We start from the raw sequence: 20,651 nt of genomic DNA on the forward strand, positions 1-20,651 counted from the left end.
AAACAGTTATTCTTGCTCACAAGGACGGTTTTAACTTGATTTAAAATAATAATAATAATAATAATAATAATTCAGGTTTCTAAACAGTTTTGTAAACCTGTGGGATCCTACAGACTCCTAATACTGTTTATAGCAATATTTTTAGAAGTGTGAATTTGCCATTTTTATGCAAATAGACGAAACATTTTGTTCTCACCCTCACATGAAAAGGAAAGAACAGATTCCAGTCTAAGCATCTCTAAACATGAAGAGCACCTAAAAAATTAAACAGCATTTTGCAGGGTCACGTAAACCATGCATATAAGGTGCTAGGGGTTATTCAGTTGTCTCAGTCATTTCAGTAGGGGCAGAATTAACCCCCAAAGCTGTGAAAATAAACATATCAATTTTTCACTAGATTTAGGAGGGAGGCCCCTGCACCAATGGCAATTCAAAACCTCAGCATGGTTGAGGAATACCTCAAACATGGGAATTGTGCGAGACATTCATAGAAATTCTTTGAATTTTTTCAGCATTGCTGGGGTACATTTGACCCAACTATTGACGAAGCGCTTAAGGGACCATATATACAATTAAACTGCTGCTAGTTGCCCTCATGATCAAGCAGGATATGCCAAAACAAATAAAAATAACTGATGTTATGGTGGAAAAATGACTTAATTCTACAGATGAACTCTGCTGGAGTCCCTGATGTTTTGCAGCTGGCACCCACTACCCATACCACTCCAAAATAACAAAATGAGAGTGAAGAGAAACAGCGGGCTGCATTCTGAAATTGCATTAAGGTTGTTCAGACCTGCATTCCCACAGCACATAAGCTTTAGTGAATTCCAAGCTTAGGACTAACTCCAGTACCCAAGTCAAGTACCCCGGACTGCAGTGTACAGCAATCTGTGCTGCATCAGTCTACATCAGTTGCTGTGTTTGTTCTGTAATGGGATAGGATCAAACACTTATTTTAATATAGACTTACCTTACCCATCAGGCCAAATATATCATTCCCACTTTGCAGCCCTTCATCAAAATATTTTGCCGCTTTTTTAATACTTGCTTCTTTTCCAGAGCTGACATCAAGCCATCCTTTCAAAATCAATCCCTGTAAGGAAAAGCAAAATTAAAACATTAAGGGCACAACCGATGCATGTTAGACAGAAAAAAGTCCTACAGCTCCTGGGACTTGTAAGACTTTTTTTTGTCTAAAGATGCATAGGATTGCGCCCTACATTTCTTAAAGTGCTTTAGGCAGCAACCCTATAGACACACCTGGAAGTAAGTCCCAGTGAACTCAACGGGGCTTATTTCTCAGTGTAGCCCTGTGCAGTGCAGCTCTCTGGTGAAATGCCAGGAGCTCAACCCTTTTTGACCCTGATGAGCGGGCTGTGAAAAGGGAGGAGGGAAAGATTCTGAGGAGACTGAGAGGAGAGAAAAGGAGACAGAGATTGTGAAGGAAGGCTCTGAGGAAATCGTGAAGCGTTGGGGGAGAGAGATCCTGAGGAGGCTGAGAAAAGACCAGGAAGGAGAGCAGGAGAAGCGTTCTGCCCTCTCTCAGTTACCAGTCAGCAGCTGTTCCACAACCAACTGTTAGTACTAAGGCCTAGTCCAGATACATCTGAGTCCTGACTGCTCATCTAGAGACAGGCCTTAAGAAATAACCCTACATTTGTGGACTATAGAATTACTGGACTCCATTCTCCCTATTGTATTGTTTAGAGACTTTCTTTAAATTGTTTATTCATTCGAATGTTTGTTTTGGTTCCTATCCACTTTCCCTTTCCTGTTAAATAAATCCTAGTTCTTGGTTTTTATAACCCAACAAGTTGCTCGCTGGTTTCCCCGCCCTGCACCCCCTTTCAGGGAAAAGGGGTCCTGGTGGGCTGAAGGTATCACATGCAAGTTTGGGGGCAGCCTTTTTCTCATTCACCCATCCCATTACTGTATGAACCCAAGTCCCAATCTTGCCACCACCACCCAGGGCGCTGGTAGGGAAAGTGGCCCACCATATAATCTTAGACATGTATAAGATTATACAGGTAAAAAACAACAACTACATTTATCTTTACAAAACCCATGTGAAATAGATCACTTCCTCTATTCCACAAACTGGGAACCATGGTTGAGAATGACAGACTTGTCCAAGGTCCTCTAGCGACTCAACTGGAATCTTCCAGAGCCATGTTTACAATGGCACACATGAGCATGGCAATACCATACATATTATTCAAAATATTAGATATACTATGTGATCCACAGCAGGGAAATGCTTACATGATCACGCAGGAGATATGCCGGGTCACAATTTTGATAAGCGAAACATCTGTACACACAAGATCCACTTGATCATTTGAAATGAAAGCACAATGAAATCTCCTCCATGCACAAACCTGGTTCTTTTAGATTATAGCCATGACATGGCCTCTCTTGCAAAGCTGTTACTTTAGTTTTAAGCTGTGTTAAATGGGAAACGCTGAGTGCAAAATCATTTAAACTCTGCTGCTTCTAATCCCAATGTAACAAAGTCTTAATAATATGCCAGGGGTGAAGCCTCCTGCCTTGGCTGAGCAGCTCTAATGTCAGGGAGAGGGTTACAGGTTAGAGACGACAGTGGTCTCAGACGGCAGTAGTGAGCCAAGGGGTCCAAAAATGCTCAACAGCCTTATGACTTTCAATAATCTTCTCTACTCTAATCACTTCCATAATACTCCATTTCCTTATTTATATGGAACTGATTGATGGGAAAGCATTCAAATGAATTCAGGATTCTTCAGTTTAAAGTTGATGGGGTTGAATCCAATGGTGGCTTTGCCTTAGTGGAAAGTACCTCCATTCACCTAAGGCAAAGCACCCAGCATTCCCCGATCTTCCTTATCCACTGCAGCACCCTGCATGCACCCCCCAAGCAGCTCCTGAGGGTTCTGGGACCCTCCAGAATGGAATGAGATATGGTGCAGAGGGCTGCAGCAGGTAGGAGGGATCAATGAAAACTGGGTCCCCCAACGTGTGTGAGCAGAAGTGCTTTCCGCTAAGGCAAAGGTGGGCAACTTCGTGAGGTCTAGGGGCCATTTTCACCCCCTGAACACACACACCCTGCTCCACACCATGGGCTGCACTCCTGCTGCCAACTTACAGAATTCTGCAGGGTGTGGCAGCCAAAAGGCATTGCCGATTTGCCACTGATTTTCAGCAGCAAACCCCCACAGAAGGTTACAGTGGACAAATCTGGTTTGAATTCCAGCAGTACAGCCGTGGGAAGCTGTGGGGACTGTGGCTGACGGGCAGCGGGGGGCAGATGTATGCTACCCCTGTGCTAAGCCACCACTACATATACAACCCATGGAACACGCCAACATTCAAGCAGGGAACATGGCGTCTTAATGTAAGTACAAAAATGAAAAACCAAATACTGGAAGCATCTGTGATACAGAACCATTAGACTGCTTAGTTGCCTCAAATTATGCTATTGGCCACTGACTCGTTTCACTTAATGAACCAGACTTGCTTAACAGCTAACTAAAGAGAAATGATCAGGCTAGTTTTTAACAGTACTGACTCTGCCAAAACGTCCCTTGGGTGTTAAATGAAGCAGTTATAATGGGCTGTGATCTGCAGGATGACTCAACATAGCTGAGGGCTAACAAGTCCTGTTTCACAGCACGCAGGCTTACAGATATGAAGTGTGACTATAAGAAATGGGCTACCTCCTTACTACCATTAGAAATCTTGATCATCCTGTCAACATATTCGCGGGCCTTCTCGTGGCGGCCACTATGCCACAAGAATAAGCCTGCAAAATACAAGGCCTCCTGTCCTGCTGTCTTACGATGCTCCTTCAGTTTACCATCTAGTTCCAAGATGACTTCACGATCTGAAACAAAGCAGTAAAAAACAGCAGTTACTGGAATTGTATAGCTTATATCCAGAAATGGCCTGTTGCTGAATAGTGCTTTTGGTTTACTGCAGTTTTACCGCAAAATGTTATGCAACAGAAACAAAACACTACCACAGCAACAACAGAATGTTAGTAAGGCCAAAAAAATAAAAATAATCATAGAGTTGGGAGACTCAAATGTGTTCTAGTCTAACCCCCTGAGGAAATCCACTCATGAGCGCAGGACAGGAAGGCCTGGCGTGCTATGGTCCATGGGGTCACGAAGAGTCGGGACACGACTGAACGACAACAACAAGCACCCCTGACAGGTGGCCAGCTCTGAACCTGCTCCGTCCATTATTCCTGCATCTGCCTCAACTTCCTGCCAACAGCACTAGCCCATCCTGTCCCTAATCATCTTGAGGTCTTCCCCAAAGTGTCATTTCACTTCCTTCATATAGATTGCATAGGAGCAAGGTGTCCCCAACCTTTTCACATTTCATTATATCACAGCTGATCACACAACAGGGGGGCAGGGCAGGAATAGGGCTCAGAGATGACAGCCAACTGTAGCCTGGCGCACGCACACAAACAATACCAAAAAACCCCTAACATTTTCATATAGAGATATTTGCAAGCTCTTCAATGCATCGAAGGTTAAGGTCTTCTCTTTCTAGGAAGATCATGGGGGGAAATTGAAGTAATGCAACTCTATCAGATGCCATCATGTAATTATATACGTATATTATGACCGTCAATGTGTACAGGCCCAACATGTCCAGTGTTCAGTTGTATGACGTTTCGGAATGGCAGAGTTACAGCATGATCCTGTGCAAGTCTACGTCGTACGTCCCACAGTGGGACTTCTTCCCAGGTAAGTGAGTATAGGATTGTAGCCTATGGTGCAGTCCTATCCTCACTTACCTGGGAAGTGAGTATAAGGACTGCACCTCAGGCTACAATCCTATACATGTTTATGCAGAAGTAAGTCTCAACGAGTTCAGTGGGGTCTACTCCCAAGAAACTGGGTACAGGACTGTAGCATTAGACTATAATCTTAAATACAGTTACAAAGGAATAAGCCCTATCTAACACAGTGTGACTTACTCCTGAGTAGACATGTGTAGGATTCCTCAGTCTTATTTCCAGTCTTAGGTATGCTACTTGCCAATAGAATACATTTGCAGATTCATAAAATTGGGGTTCAGTTATTATAATGACAACGATAAAACAGTAAAACAAAAAGTTAGAAAAATATGATGCATCCAGTTACACAGAAAATTGACGCTGCTACCTAAATGTTGGGAAGTCTGTCCCTATCCCCCCATCCTGTTCAAAGCAGGTGCCTGAAATATGGATGCTGTCCTCTAGGCGTTTGAAATACTCGTTTAGTCCTGGGGCCAATCTATACGGGCAATTTAGCGTGGAGAGCACATCACGGTCATCAACATGACGTTGGCACCATTCTGCAGGAACTGTGCAGCTTCCCTCTGCAAAAGATGCATTTCCTCAAAGGTAACTGCATTTTCCCCTCAAACACGGTTCCCCTGTGGATCTGCTGTAGTGTGCCCTGTACCCCCGAATTTCATTCTGGGTACTGGGCATGCCTAGAGATGTGTCTGTGACCTGGCTATGACTGGTCAAGGTGTGTTTTCCTGTTACATCAGCAAAACACACCTTGTTGTATGGGCCGTCCCCTGTCCTCCCCCCACTTCCACTATTTCAAAGTTGTGCGGCTTCAATATAGGACATTATGAAGATGGGAAAAAGGTGTAGAAAAGAATATCTAGAACATGTCTACTGAAGTAACTTTTGACAAGGATAACTCAGCAGCCCTTTACCGCTGAACAGTGTCTCATGTACACGTTGGACTGCGGTTGCGTAACTTCAGTCATGTTACTGCTCAGTAGCGCAATAAGGGAAGGTGTGACAGAGATTATAAGCAAGGGGCATAAACTAACTGCAACCGAACAATGTCTACTTTGAAGTAGCAGTCTATTCCACTGCACTTCAGTGAGCAAGCCAATGAGGACAGATGCGGGCAAGAAGCCTTATCCCCACACACTTTGCGCAAAATCCAAAATGTGTTATTTATGACTAGGATTTTGCACAAAAACACGGTAACCGCAAATAGAGGTTCCCTAAATTTGGCATCTAATTGACTGTCATTTCTGCAGAGAAATGAGGGAGATGGGCAGAGGTGTTATCTCAACGTGTGCACGGGGCAATAACTCATTCTCCACCATTACATGGATGCGGGGAGCGGTGCAGTGAATAACACATCTCTAAACAGAAATGGTGGACATCAGAGAGGTGTGGGGTAAACTACACAGGCGTAACTCACCTCTTGCTTTGCACTTCACTGAGCAGAGGAGAAGGGAGAGGGGCAGGGAGCAAACCTTGCTCATTCGCTGAGCCATGACAACACTGTTCTAGCCTTGCTCATTCCATTCTACTCGCAGGACTCCGCCCACCCAACCCCAAAGTATTGCATTTTCTGGTGCCATTTGCCCTGTGAAAGCAGGTTTTTATGTAATATATACTCTGCTTTTCTGGCTTCATGTGCTGCTGGCAGACCAAACCTGAATTCATGAAAATACGGATTTAGACGGAACACGCCCCAGAAACCATCTCCGTGTAGATGGGGCCCTGCATAGAAGCCAGACATACAGTTTAGTAATTTTCTTCCTTCAGATACAATCTAGAAAAATTGATGAGTCTCTAAGGAAAATTCAGCACTTATATAGCAAGTAGTTTAGGATATCATACAGTAATGCTAATTTCTTTGTTAGTTTCTGGAACATCCATTCTTTTAAAAAAATTAAAAATTTTCTAGTTGGTCTTCAAGAGGACAAGTATTGTTAGGCTGCAAGCCTATACACACTTATCTAGGAGTAAGTTCCATTGAACTTAATGGAACTTAGTTCTGAATGAGTATTGCACAGGATTGCATTACATATGTTGATTTAGAATGCAATAACTCACCTTGAACTCAATGGGACTTACTTCTTGAGTAGACACTTTTGTGTATCTAGAGCACACTTCTACGCTGAAGTGTAACTACAAAAATCACAATTGGTTCTACAGATCCACTCCCTGTGTCAACCACTATCTATTAATTATATGTTTGCTAACGCAAGCTGCACAAACGTAACTGGTGGGCTTTAATGTTTAAGGTGATCAAACAATGGGCTAGTTACATGTGAATCAAAAAGCAACTCACATAGCATAGACAAAAAAAAGCAACTCACATAGCATAGACAAAAAAAAGCAACTCATTGGAACTAATACATTTACAGATCCCAGCAAGAGTTTGCAGGAATGCTTATTAGCTTAACTTATTCTAAGCTTAGTTATAAAAAAAGACTTCTGTGGAGTTATTAACTACCCAGTCCTAAAACACAACAATACCTGCATATTTGCGGGGGTGGGGAATGAAACTATGCAAATGCATCATCATGAAGTACTCCATCTATTCTATCAGTACATTATGCTGTTACTGCTGCTGATTTATCTGACCATTCCAACATGTGGCAGCCATGGGGAAAGCTGGGTCTCTATAGACAGACTGAGCTTTTTAACACACCTCTGCAAACCACACTACAGGTGGGTAACAATGGTGTGACATAAGCTAAATTTAGCCTATGGCATCACAAAACTGCCTCAGTAGTGTCTGAAGCAGGTGGAAATCATGGCTGAAGCAGTTGTGTAAATTAGATCTTATTGCAGGGGTGGGCTGCTTGTGGCCCTCCAAATGTTTTCGCCTACAACTCCCATGGTCCCTCATAATTGGCTTTGCTGGCTAGGGCTGATGGGAATTGTAGGCCAAAACATTTGGCGGGCCACAAGTGGCCCACCCCTGCCTTAATGTCACATTGCAGAGATGACTGTAGCATATTAAACATGATCCGAATTATTAATAAAGCAAATCTAACTGCTGTGACTGCTTGAGATGAAGTCACTGTCTAGGAAGATTGGGAACTCTGCTCCAGCTAATGAGTTATATTCTAGAAAGTTCTGTTCTAATATAATTGTACTTGAAATAGACATCTTCTGTCACACATTGAAGGGGTCCTGTGACCACCTGTATGGGCCTGCACAAAGATAAAGATCACTGCAGGGCTGTGCCTTACCCAGCAAGGTAATCTGGAGGCAAGCCAAGGTCAGTCCCAGAAAGAGAAGCCAATAGTGTTTGCTGGTGTGACGGGTTTCCCCAGAAAACCCATCGCACCAGCAAAGGATTGCTGTTGTGCTAAAGGTTGCTTACACTAGTGCAACACAATTTATGTTAGGGGTAGTGTCAAATAGGATACTGCTCCTACACTCCATAAAGAAGTACCTTGGTTTTCATCCCATCCAAAAAGCTCAGGACAGTTTACAATCAGTCCCTCGCATAGCAAACTCAGGTGGCGAGTGCCAATGGACATGGAGCCAAAACAGGGCCACTGAGAAACAAGAAGGAAGTATCAGCATCCTCAGGGGAACTCTGAGGTTTGCAGAAGTACAAAAAAAAAAAAATCTTGTGTCCCCCCCCCTTCCCAAACTAAGGGGGCAACACCCCCTCAAAAGCAGCCTAATGGGTACTGAGCAAGATCAGTAGCTGTGGAATGGCGAAGTGGCAGCTAGAAAAGAAAAATGCGGGTGTGGGTGTGTGGAATGGACCACTGGAGGAGGGCATGGCTGACTGGAAGCCTGAACAGGAGCACTCCTATTACATGGTGAGCATACACTGCAAAATATTATGTGGATCCCACTTGTACTTTCATATTAAACTGGAAGGAGAAGTAAAGTATAACAAGCATGCACAATGACATAACAGTTCAGAGTCCATGTGGCTTTATTAAGGATAACTGAAACTATACCTGGATTGGAGCCCTTTTTATGGGCATAGATCAGTGCCATCAGCACGCAAAGGGAAACATCCTGCTTGTTTTTAATAGATTCAAGATCGAGAAGAGCCTCTTGGATGTGCCCTATGGAAACACATTCAAGACAGTAAGCTACATTTTCTTGTGCAACACGATATCTACTTCACAGGTCTACTCATCTCAGTTGTTAAGTACTTTACTATCATGGATACAATTAAAATATCTCATGGCATATATTTATACACACACAGACATATATGAAGTAAAATGTGAATTTCACATTCTGAAGAGTTGCAATAAAATGCATATTTTCAGCCTTACAGTTATTACTACAATGATTATTTAATACTTAAAGTAATAAGATTCAGGAGACATCTAAAGAAAGTAGAGTCCAGCCACAGAAAATTGTACAGTGCCCCTCCTTTCATAAAGAAGAATCATTTGTCATGAGGAGAAGACTGCAAAGGAAGGGAACAAAACATCATTCCACCTACACACCTTGAATTAAGATACTATAGCAAATTACACTAAGGAAGTTCATGGAAAGAAAGTTTCCTATCCAGTCCTCCCCCTGAAGCCACCTGTGACCCCCAAAAGGTCTCTCTGGAGGGGCAGGAGGCCCTCCTGAACAATATCGAATGTGATGCAGGGGGGTGCAGGACTGGATCCAAACCCTATTTGGGGTGATTCTCTCTTCCTCAGAAGCCTCCAGTGTGCCTCATTCCACAGGGAAAGGGCTGTGGCCCAGTAGTAGAGGATGTGCTTTGCATGCCCAAAGTCTCAGGTTAAATCCCTGGCACTCCAGGTAGGCCTGGAAACGTCCGAAACCCTGGAGTGCCACGGATAGTCAGTACAGACAATACTGAGTGAGAGTGACCAATGGTCTGACATGGTATAAGGCAGCTTGCTGTGTGCAGGAAACGTCCCCAACACTCTGGAGAGGCTTTTCGGGAGGTCACAGCTGGCTGCACGGAGGGAGGACAGAGAAGTTTCATTATGTTGTTGTTGTTGTTGTTCAGTGTACCTCTTAAAATTAACTTGTCTTTGGATCCAAGCGCTTGTAATTCCTGCGTCTCAGCTGAATGGTCTTAGGAATGTCACAGCCTCCCAGACTGCCCTCGCAACATGCTCTGAGCTCCTTAGAAGAAGCATGAACTACAGGACTGACAAATCCATAAATCCCTCCCCTTGCAACAGGACGCTCTCAGCTGCCACAGCAGCGAGGGAGGTCATAACAGGAAATAACACTGCAATCCTAGGCATGTGTATTCAAATGTAAGCCCCACTGAGTTCAATGGGGCTTATTCCTAGGTAAGTGTACATAGGATTGCAGCTTCAGTGTGTTTACATTGTTGCTCAAGTCACACTCCTCTTCCCAGCACATGCATTTTAAGTAAAAGGGGTAATAAAACCCACCTTGCTATTTATGAGAATGTATTTTCTTTGAGTTCGATAAACTGAATATGTTACATAATATCCTCTCTTTTATCCTTACATAAAAGTCATGTGATATAGGTTTGGTTGAAAAAAGTGCATCTCACACAACGAACTTCATAGCCGAGGAAGGATCTGACTAGTTCTCTCACTTCCAGGACCAATTCCCAATATTATCTATCACACAATCAAGGCTGGTGTCAAAGGTAAGCATGGTTGGGCACCTGCCAAAGGCCCACTCCCCAGCAGAGGCCTACTGACAAGAGCCCCCTGGAGGTTCATGCTCTTCACCATGGCAACCTGCTTGTTCACCTTCCTCTCACTCTGGCCCAGACAATGGTCAAGGTGAGAAAGAGGAGGAGCAGCGCTGGCTACATGTGTGTTTTACTGCCAGATCAAATGTTTACGTACAAAACTTTAGGGGCTGCTGTATAGACCCTTAATATGTGGCAGTGAATATGTGATTAGTTTGAGGCTGCAATCTTAAGCAGCTTTTACTGGGAGCAAACCCCACTGAATGCAGTGAGACTTCCTTCCAAGTAAATAGGCCAAAGAGCAAGCTGTAAAAAATCAGTTCCATTTCGTGAAAAGAAGCTGGACAGCAGCTGTGCCTTTGGACAAGTAACAAGATTTAAAACTTTCTAAAGATACTCAGAAAATGGTTACCTTCCATCAGTACGCCATAAGTACGGTAGAAAAGGAACACCGGGTCACTGCCGAACATCTTAAGGCCTTCATTGGCAACTGTTTGAACATGATGAAAATAGCCTTCCTGGCAATAGTAATTAATTAAAGCCTGAAACAAAATGGTTACTTGGATTAACACAATCAAGCAGCTGAGTACACCAATAAGACAGAGGGGGGGGAAAGCTTGGGAGAGTTAGGGTGCAATCCTATCCAGATAGCCGAGTTCGGAGGCGACCGCCTATCCAGTGCAGGGCAGGAAAAGCACGGAGGGGATCGTTCCCTCTGCACTCCTCCTGCCCTGCATTTTTGGCTAGATTGGATGTGTCATACAGGCATTTCCGCCCTCCCCACCCCAGAACACCCAGCAGGAACACCCCTTTTCGGCCACTCCGCGCTCCTCTTGCAAGGAGCGCAGGCTCCAAGGTCAGTTACCAGATAACACCATATCCTATGGCCGTCTAGCCACCGTCTAATGGCCATAGGATTGCTCCCTTAGTATTCTAGGATTGCTCGCTGCCTGGAAAAGAAAGCTTTCTCCTTCTTTGTGGAACCTCATGGTCTCCTTCTGTACTAAAGCGAAATGACAAAATCTTTGTCTACTTACGTCATGCATATACTTATAGCTGTCTTGAGGTACGTTGCTTTTCAAAAGCATTGTCCTCTTATATAATAAACGTATAACACATGTTCCTTTATTTCAGAGAACAGTCTTTATTTGTGAAGTTCCCTTTTAAACTAGCAACACCATTCAAACTATCTTTCCCTGCTTCTTTCTAAAATCTAACATAGCTACCAGACAGTCTACCATATTGGTACATCCAGCTAACTTTATTCTAGCTCCAACCCATCCTAACTCCCTCGGATGGCCCTGAACGGAGTTTAACCCACTGCTTTCTACCCTCATAGCGGAGGTTTTCAAACTTTCTGCTTTCAGGGAATCATCTCCACATCAGTCCATCCGCTGAGGAGCCCCAGGATGGAGGGGTGGAATGTAGAACCTCAGCATGTTGCAAAGCATTCTGGGAAGTGTTACGGGAAAGCTGATAGATGATACTAGGCAGGTTCCTTTGGGCTCACTGTTGCCCAGCGTGAACTGAGAATGCATTCTAGACACGGCACTCTCATGCAGCTGCACTTTGTGCAGGAAGATTCAGGAGTGCCACACACTAGTCAACTTTCAGTAATGATTGCCTGCCATTAGAATGATACAGTTGGAAGGGGCCATTTAGGCCAACCCCTTGCTCAGTGCAGGAATCCAGTTTAAAGCATCCCTGACAGATGGCTGTCCAGTCTCTCCTTGGCATTCTCTGATGTTCCTCCAATTACTGATGTTCTTATGGAGCAACCCTTGATAAGCTTCCAAGAAAGTCCAAGGTTCCTTGGAGTACAGCTTTTGAAAACCACTGGTGTAAATATAGGTGTAGCAACTCCTCCACTCTCCACCTTCCTCCTCCCAAATCAGACCTCTAGATTTTGTAAATTGTGCTATTTTGTCACAGGAAAAAATTATCCTAGCACACCCATCCTTATTAAAAGTTCTGTGCTCAATGAGGTTGAATGAGTGCCATAGAGCTCTTATGCTTCATGTTATGAGGAATGGCTACTTAGCTCCCTCTGATAATTTTACATTTTAATGTTCACTGTTTACTTCTTTAGAGACTAAAGATCCTCCTGTTGTAACATATAACACAGAGAGGGAGGGAGGGAGGAGAGAGCCAATGTGGTACAGTGGTTAGTGCTGGACTGGGACTCTGGAGACCTGGGATCTAGTCCCCACTTGGCCGCAAAGCTCAATGGGTGAATATGGGCCAGTCACTGACTCTCAGCCTACCCTATCTCACAGGGTTGTTGTGACCAAAAATGGAGAGGTGGAGGGCCACGTAAGCCGCCTTTGGTTCCTTGCAAGAGGAAAAAAAGATGGGACATAAATGTAATAATAAATAAGAGGAGTGCTCATTTTGCACATTGTAAAAAAGAAAAAAAAGAACAGCAGCAAAGCTACACTCTTGTCACTCAAGAAACTGCTTGCTTACGATATTTATATGTTTAGTTCTCTGAGATGGGGCCGTAGCACTGGCATGGGCATTTCCCCTCACTATTTTTTAAGTAGCAAAGAGGAATAAAAGTATTCAACCTGCAGAAGGACTATATCCCTCCACACCCTATATATTGTATATATATATATAGGTACTGGATCAGAGCTGTTATTGCCATTGTTGTTGCTGGTGGTTTTATTGTTGGCTTTTATTGTCATTTTTATTGCTATTTTACTGTGTTTATGTTTTTATTGCTTTTAATATTTTAACTGCTTTTATGTGTTTTATTGCCTTGGGAGGGCTTCTGCCCTGAAAGATGGCCAAGAAATATTTTAAATAAATAATACATTTAGCACTAAGAAGAGAAATCCAAGTATTTTATTGCTGATTCACATCTTACATGGTACATGCATATGCACTGGTATTTTTGTCAGTGAACAAATGCGGCTTCACACATTACAGGCTCCATATATTCAAGAGTGTGGCCAAAAGCACAATTTACCTGCGTGGCACATAGAAGGGTGGCTGGATACACTCACCTTATATTTCTTGCAAATGCCTCCATTGTGCTGCCCATGTACATGCGTGGTTGTAGGGTATGGACAGCAGGGCCCTACTAAGTTGCACAGGACTCTTCCAGGAGCAGATCAACCCTATGTTTTTAAGTGTGAATCTAAGCGGTTTCAATTAGACACTTAAAACTGCGAAGCACCAATGTGATCAACCTGCACTGGCAAACACGTATATCATACAGGTCAGCCTTCCCCAACCTGGTGCCCTCCAACCCCTATCATCCCCAGACAGCATGATGGGGTTGTAGTCCAACACCTCTGGAGGGCACCAAGTTGAGGAAGGCTGGTACAGCTAAACTTATCAGGGTGATGGAAATGACTGCAACTCCCTGTTGGGTGTATGCTCTATGGAAAACCAAAATGTGTTGCTCTGCAATATATGAACTATCACGAAAGTATAAAGAAAAGGAAAGCTTATGTAAAGAGGTAGTGGACACAGGGACATACTAAAACAAATGACAGTACTTCCCACAGGGAAACCATGAATGCCCATAGGGAAACATAGGCTTCTACCTGCCCATAGGAAGATCCTGAATGCCCACAGGGAAACATAGGTAGAAACCCATGTTTCCCTATGGGCAGGTAGAATTCTATGTTTCCCTATGGACATTCATACTTTCCCTATGGGCAAGTACTGTCATTTGTTTCAGTATGTCCCATGGACATATATACAAGAGAGCCCTGATGGACTGCTGCTTCCTAATGTGCAGCACTGCCCCTAGCCATGTTTAAGCTAGCGTTTAAAGAAACATGTACACACATGTGCATGGTAGACATTATAGTTATTCAGCTCAGAAACATTGGTGTTTCCTGCAGTAATCATAGCTAGCCTAGATCGGGGGCGGGGGACGAGGGGGGCCTTTTCCCTATGCTTGTGTCCTCCTGATGTTTTCGACTTCAACTCCCATCAGCCCCGGCCAGCATGGGTATGGGTGGGAGCGCTGGGAGCGGTAGTCCTAAGCATCTGGAGGGTGGACGGCTACCCTAATCTATTCTATGCTTGGGAGAGAGGGAGAGAGGGAGAACCCGCTCTGACCCGTCCGCAGGCACTCCGCAAATGATATCGGCTGAGCAGCCAAGACCCCAACGCCTGCTCCAGCCGGGGCTGGGGAACGGGAAGCTCGCCACACTGCCCCATTTCTGCTACTTCGTATCAAAAACGCTGGAAGGGGCGGAGGTGATGGTGGCGAGGTACGGCGGGCCTCTCTCGCCCCAAGCCTGCTTGCCTCTTTTCACGAGGTCTCGGGGCCGCGCCCAAAGGCGGAGGGGCAACCGGAGGGGCGCAAGGCGCAGCGAAAGGGAGGCGCGTTTCCGGAGGGCGCTGCGACGCGCGGGGGGCCCGAGAGACCGCGGGCGGGCGGGCGGGCCGGCGCGCCTCTCGCACAAACCTGCAGCAGGGACGAATCCATGGCCCCCGGGAGCAGCCGCGGCCAGCTCTGGCGACGCGCGTTGCCAACGCGAGCGCATCGTCGCCGTCAGCGGCTGGGTGGGGCCTAGGGAGGGAGGCCTCTCCCTGGACTTCGGGAGGGGCGGCCTCGCGCGCCGGGGTCGCGGCAAAAACAGTCGGCCCCTTCGGGCGCAATCCTGCGCACGTCTAGGCAGACAACAGCCCTACAACTCTCAGCATTCCCCAGTCAGCGGCGCTGGCTGGGGAACGCTGGGAGTTGTAGGTCTGTTGTCTGCCTAGACGTGCGCAGGATTGCGCCCTGCAAGACTTCACAAACGGATTGTGGCAGAAGCATTGCCGGGTAAGGGTGCACGTCGTCAGATGCATCCGGTGTTTCCCATGGAACGGAGTGCAAGGCACAGTGGGCAATGCCTTTGGGCCAAGCCAGCCTTCCCCAACCGAGTGCCCTCCAGATGCGTTGGACTACAATTCCCACAATCTCCCAGGTTCTGGCAGATGTAGTCCAACGCATCTGGGAGGCATGCGAGTCAATAGCGGCTGTGACAGCACAAAAAGCCTTTAATGAGCTTCCGCCATGCATTAAAAAAACATGGTTGTTCAGGCAGGCATTTGGGGTGGGCTAGGGTAATTTTAGAAATGTGATGCTTTTAATGTTGAATTTTATTGTATAAACTGTTTTTATTGTTGTACATCGCCCAGAGTGGCCGGGTGACCGGCCAGATGGGCGATTAATAAATTTAATAAATAAATAAAACCCACGCTCAAGGTAGAGTATGGGTTAAGTGTGGGTTGTTGCTGAACTATGGGTTGTTGTGGTGCATGAACCCAACCATCCTAACAAGCCATGGTTTATTAACCACAAACAACCCACAGTTCACAACCCAACAACAAACCTTTGGTTCTCTTTGTGGGGTTTTCATGCCTAGTAGCATCATGATTTCCTCCACCAAAGAAGTAGAAAAAGAAGCACAACAACATAGACCCGTGCAGCAGTTGGCCAATTGGATGGCTATGTGTGGATGTTAGGGAGTGAACACTCCTTGTTACATGCTGCTATTAGGGGGGAAAGGTTTCAGCTAGCCCAATTTGCTCCCTCCTGTCCTAGCTTTGTCCTTGGAGGGACTGGTTTGTTTTACTTGGGGGCGCATTAAAAAGTGTGAGCCCCCATCTGCACCTGCCTCAGAACATCACCACATTCCTCTGCAGATAAAGACTAGGTGCTCTGCGTGTTTTTGCTGTCGCTCCGAGTTGCAACCGTACAGTTCTCAAATGTTCTGCACGCACCTCAGCCCATTTTGCTGGCAGATCTCTTCAGAAGAGGCACCTTGCTTTGATTAGCAGTGCAACTAGGGATGTCCAGCTCAGCAACCGCCTCAAAGTGCAGCTGAAGTGTAAATCTACTTACATGTCTGAATGCGCCTGATTTTGGAAGCTAAGCAGAGTCAGTCCTGGTTAGTATTTGGATGGGGAACAGCCTAGGAATCAGGCTTCCTGCATTGAGCAGGGGGTTGGACTCGATGGTCTGGTAGGCCCCTTCCAGCCCTATGATTCTGTGTGCCTTACCCTGCCTTTCATTTTAATACATGCATGTTGGGAGCTTACTCCACATACGAGGATTTCTTACTCCTCCGCACAGGAGCCGGAAATGCCGCGTTACGCACCCCTCTTGAATTTCCCATCCGTTCTTCCTCGCTTTCTCCAGCCACGTGAGACCGAGCCGGCGAGTTCAACTTCGTCCTGGCTTTCTATTGGATGATCAGAAAGGAAACGCGGACTCCCATCGGCGCGGAGAGAGCGCTAGTTATAGAGCCAAGATTCACCTCGTGACGTCCCATTGCGGGCTTGATTGGTTGGAGATTCCCAGTCACGGTGACGAGAGAGCGCCGGGGTGAGTTTAGTGGCAAACGCAGGGTCGCTAGCTTGGCAACGTCGTCGGAACTCAATGGATGCTACAACAGAGAACTGGTGCAAGTCCCGACCCGCTCCCTGGCTTTTCCATAGCGCCGAATAGCAACCCGCAAACGCGAATGAGTAATGGCTCCCCCACCGCCGCTACACATGTTAAATTAGCATATGAAAACAGGAAAGACTGTGTTAGCACTAATCACTGTTGTTGTGAATGGTCACTGTGGTTAGTTCTTGCAGTTAAAATTTGCATTAAATGTCAGAAATTGTACCTCTTGAATCTCTCTATCTTTGTGCCTGCCAACTGAGGCTGGCACCACGCATCAAGTGAGTAGGTCGCCTTTATCAAGCATGAATGGGTTTCCCACCCCCGTGCTGAGCACAAGGAGAGCAGCCACGCGAAATTCCCTGCTCTAAAAAAGAAAGAAATGGGCAGTTGTGGGTGGGACAGAAATTCCTTCAGTTGCCTGCTGCCAAACTGTCAGACTGACAGGTTCCCCTCCGCGTAGGAAACTGTCTTGTATTGGGTTCACGTGCACATAAACAATAATTTAAACATATGTGTATTTAGTATATTTCAGCCTAATTTTACATTCTGCAAAATCAAATGCTAGTGCGGTTTTTGTGAACTGCCCAGAGAGCTTCAGCTATTGGGCAGTATAGAAATGAAATCAATCAATAAATAAAGCTTTTTCCTACCTTTGGCTGCTTGTTGAGTTCACTTCCTGCACCTAAAAAAAATAATGTGCATACACAACTAGTATGACGGGGAGAAGAGTTCAGAGCAGCCTATTTCCTGATAGACGATATTTCTATTTGCAGGGAGTTTTATAGAGACATTTCAAACAAGCAACTCTCTTACCTGCAGATTGAAATGGTATAGCTCAGGAAAAGCATTACCACTTTATTCTTCCTGAGGTGATAACCTTGTCTGGGCTGTACCACTTCAGATTGCAGGTCAGAGCTCATGTGAGTGAATGTTCTTTTAAAAAAAATCCCTACATACAGAAAACTACAAGGGAGGGAGAAAACTAGGTTAGAGTTTTTCCCCAGGAGTTCTAGTTTTCTATCTAGAGGGATTTTATTTATTTTTTGGTATGGAGGTCATTAAATCATGTGAGACTCCACGTGTCATCTGAAGTGGCACAGACCAGGCACAAGTTTCCTACCTCAGAATGAGGCCTAACGGAGGAGTCAAACTGCTTTAGTTAATAAGGCTACCCTTATTCCATGGAAACTAAGCATTACCAGGATTTTTGGTTCTTGTGAGACTTCAAAATAATAATAATAATAAATGTAAATGACAACCTCCTCACATCTATTTTGATTAAACAAAACCTACATTACTGTTCATATCATTTGCAGATTTGTAACCAGTGATATGGAACCTCCCATAAGGACTATTGTCATGTCTGCTGCTAGTATGGCAAAATAAGGTAAAACAGGTTCCAAAGTCATTATTCTCATGTTCACATATTCTTCAACTGTCTGTATTTACCAGGGAACAGTCCCTGTTTTCTGGACCTTGGTCCTGGGAGATCACTGTCCATATTTTACCTTTTGAGAATAGCTTCTCAAGCCAAAACCCTATGCATGTTTAGATGGAAAAAAGTTGTACAACTCCTAGCATTCCCCAGGCTGTAGGACTTTTACTCCATCTAAACAGTTGTAGGATTGCACCCTTAATATCTTATTCTTACTCATCTCCTCTCTAGTGCACATGCATATAAATCAGAGGTAGGCAACTGTGGGAGGTCTGGGGGGTGGGAATTTTCACCCCAGACACCCCCCCCATAGGCCACACACCCCTGCAGTGACACACACACACACGTGTGTGTGTGTGTGTGTGTGTGTGTATATAGTTTTTTAGCTTTACAATTTCAACATTATTATAGAACAGCTATTCTGCCCCCCCACCTCAATTTATATCTTTAACCAACCAAACAAATACACTCTTTAAATAGGTGTTGGACAGGCTATTACATGATAAATGAATGTACAGTATACAGCAGATGGAATCAGTGGAGACTTCAGCAATATGTAATAGTGTGTTTCAGGGAAGGGGGAGACTTAGTAAATAAACACTGTATTTTTACCTGTTCGTTTCTGTTTTGTACTGTTTATATTCCTTGAATGACCTTGGAGGGTATAATGTAGCCAACTAGGCCAGAAGTCTGGTTTTGCTTCTGGACATAAGACAATAGCCAGTGCTGGCTCCAGGTTTTTGAGGGCCCTTGAGCAAGACACACTCAATGGCCTGCTCCCTCAATGAATCTGCCTTCTCACAGCCATTGTCACTAGCCGGTATTGCTCCTATTGCTCATCATTACCACTTGCTTTCTTGGCAGGCAGAGAGCCAGCGAATAAGTAGGCAGTGGGACCCCCAGCTCCTCTTCTTACCACTACCATTGTCTAGGCCAGAGCAAGAGGCAGGTGAATAAGCAGGTTGCAAGGATGACGAGTAGGAGCAAGTGCAGGGGACTCTTGTTAGTGGGTCCCTGCCAGGCTGTGGGCCCTTGGCAGGTGCCCAACCATGCCTACCTTTGATGCCGGCTGTAGTGGTTGCCTTGGTTATGGCATCTATGGAAGGGAGGCTTCAAGCTTACAGTCTGAAAATATCTAGGTAGAAAGCTGCCTTTATTGGACAGAGGTTCTGAACAGGAGATTTGAAAAAAGGGTTAGTGTAATTAGAAACGTCCGTTGGGGGTTGCTAGTTGGTGTGGTTGGTTGGAAGTGAGCTGGTTGCTGAGGAAAGCAGGGCTGAGAGCTCATAAAGCAGCAAGCCTTCGAGTCAGACAGAACCCTACTGGAAGATCTGAAGACAGGAGATGGTTGCTGAGGGAGCGAGAAGACATGCTGTTAGGTTGTGGTGAAACTTCAAGCAGGCAGAACCCAGAACCAGGCGGTTTCAGTTAGAGGTCTGACCAGAGAGAACTTCCACAAGAATTTCTTCGATCAGAATTATCCTAAGCCTTATTCAGGCATTCAAGAGACCTTGTGAGGGATCAAAGTGGGTACTAGGACAGTACTGTGCACCCTGGCCCCGCTCCCCATGTCTCCAGGCGTGTTGCCCCCGCCCCTCTCAGTTCAAACCTTGCCGTATTGAACAGGCAAGGTCTGGGAGTTCTACTTGTGTTCTCTTGGACATGGGTAGAACTCTCTGTGTGATTGCAAAGGGCTGGATGTGCCTGATCTCGCCTGATCTTGGAAGCTAAGCAGGGTCAGCCCTAGTTAGTACTTGGATGGGAGACTGCCTGGGAATCAGGCTTCCTGAATTGAGCAGGGGGTTGGACTCAATGGTCTTGTAGGCCCCTTCCAACCCTATTATTCTATGATTGCAGACCCTGCCTTATCAGGGTTCCTGATCGCGTGGAGAGGTCTACTTGCCTTCAGTGAAGTTTGATGTAAGATAATGCTATTCTTTGTGAGATGTGTTTACAGGAATATATTATTCAAAGAACTGGAATTCTAATAGCACTTGTAAGTAGCAGTTAGCAACAAATAAACTACTAAATGTCATTTAAGCCATTGTGGAGCAGAAATCATGTCACATAAGTAAAGAAGAAATGAACTCATTATATTTAGAATAGACAAAATAAGATTTAAAAAGACCAAACCAGGTGAGACAATAGCATTAGAGCAGTTCATACCTGGAAGGTGTGATTTTGGAAGAAACGTCAACTGGATTCTCAGAAATAAATATCTGAATTAGAGAAAAAGGCTACTGTGGAAGCACCAGTTCTGTCATCTGTGAATTGAACATATTCAAATAGGTTCAATATGTAGCCCCAATCGATGTGATTACTGTCCCTCAAAATTATTGGGGTAATGATCACACAGATTTGCTTGTGCACAAAGACCCCTGTTTGAACATGG

General features: G+C 45.1%; 1 protein-coding gene and 1 long non-coding RNA gene across 6 annotated transcripts in view; one reads left to right on the plus strand and one right to left on the minus strand.

Moving 5' to 3' along the window:
* The window catches only part of TTC21B (tetratricopeptide repeat domain 21B), a 54,961-nt gene extending 39,818 nt beyond the window's left edge, over window positions 1-15,143 (minus strand). Inside the window, exons 1-6 of one of the 5 annotated variants that reach the window (XM_084812046.1) lie at window positions 14,851-15,143; window positions 13,430-13,543; window positions 10,834-10,963; window positions 8,728-8,838; window positions 3,696-3,862; window positions 974-1,096 (exon numbers count right to left, since the gene is read on the minus strand). In XM_084812046.1, coding sequence (XP_084668172.1) covers window positions 974-1,096; window positions 3,696-3,862; window positions 8,728-8,838; window positions 10,834-10,891 — 459 coding nt within the window. In that variant the 5' untranslated portion in view covers window positions 10,892-10,963; window positions 13,430-13,543; window positions 14,851-15,143. Of the gene's footprint in view, window positions 1-973; window positions 1,097-3,695; window positions 3,863-8,727; window positions 8,839-10,833 lie in introns of all 5 variants that reach the window. The other 4 variants (XM_084812017.1, XM_084812008.1, XM_084812026.1 and 1 more) reach the window with 4 other exon arrangements.
* The window catches only part of LOC146358475 (uncharacterized), a 41,850-nt gene continuing 36,286 nt past the window's right edge, over window positions 15,088-20,651 (plus strand). Inside the window, exons 1-3 of the long non-coding RNA XR_014784614.1 lie at window positions 15,088-15,210; window positions 16,573-16,758; window positions 18,141-18,211. This is a non-coding gene — a long non-coding RNA (uncharacterized LOC146358475). The remainder of the gene's footprint in view (window positions 15,211-16,572; window positions 16,759-18,140; window positions 18,212-20,651) is intronic.

Source organism: Heloderma suspectum, chromosome 1, assembly GCF_057233095.1.
Source record: "Heloderma suspectum isolate Gila_16-S chromosome 1, 16-S_ref, whole genome shotgun sequence".
Classification (NCBI taxonomy): Eukaryota; Metazoa; Chordata; class Lepidosauria; order Squamata; family Helodermatidae; genus Heloderma; species Heloderma suspectum.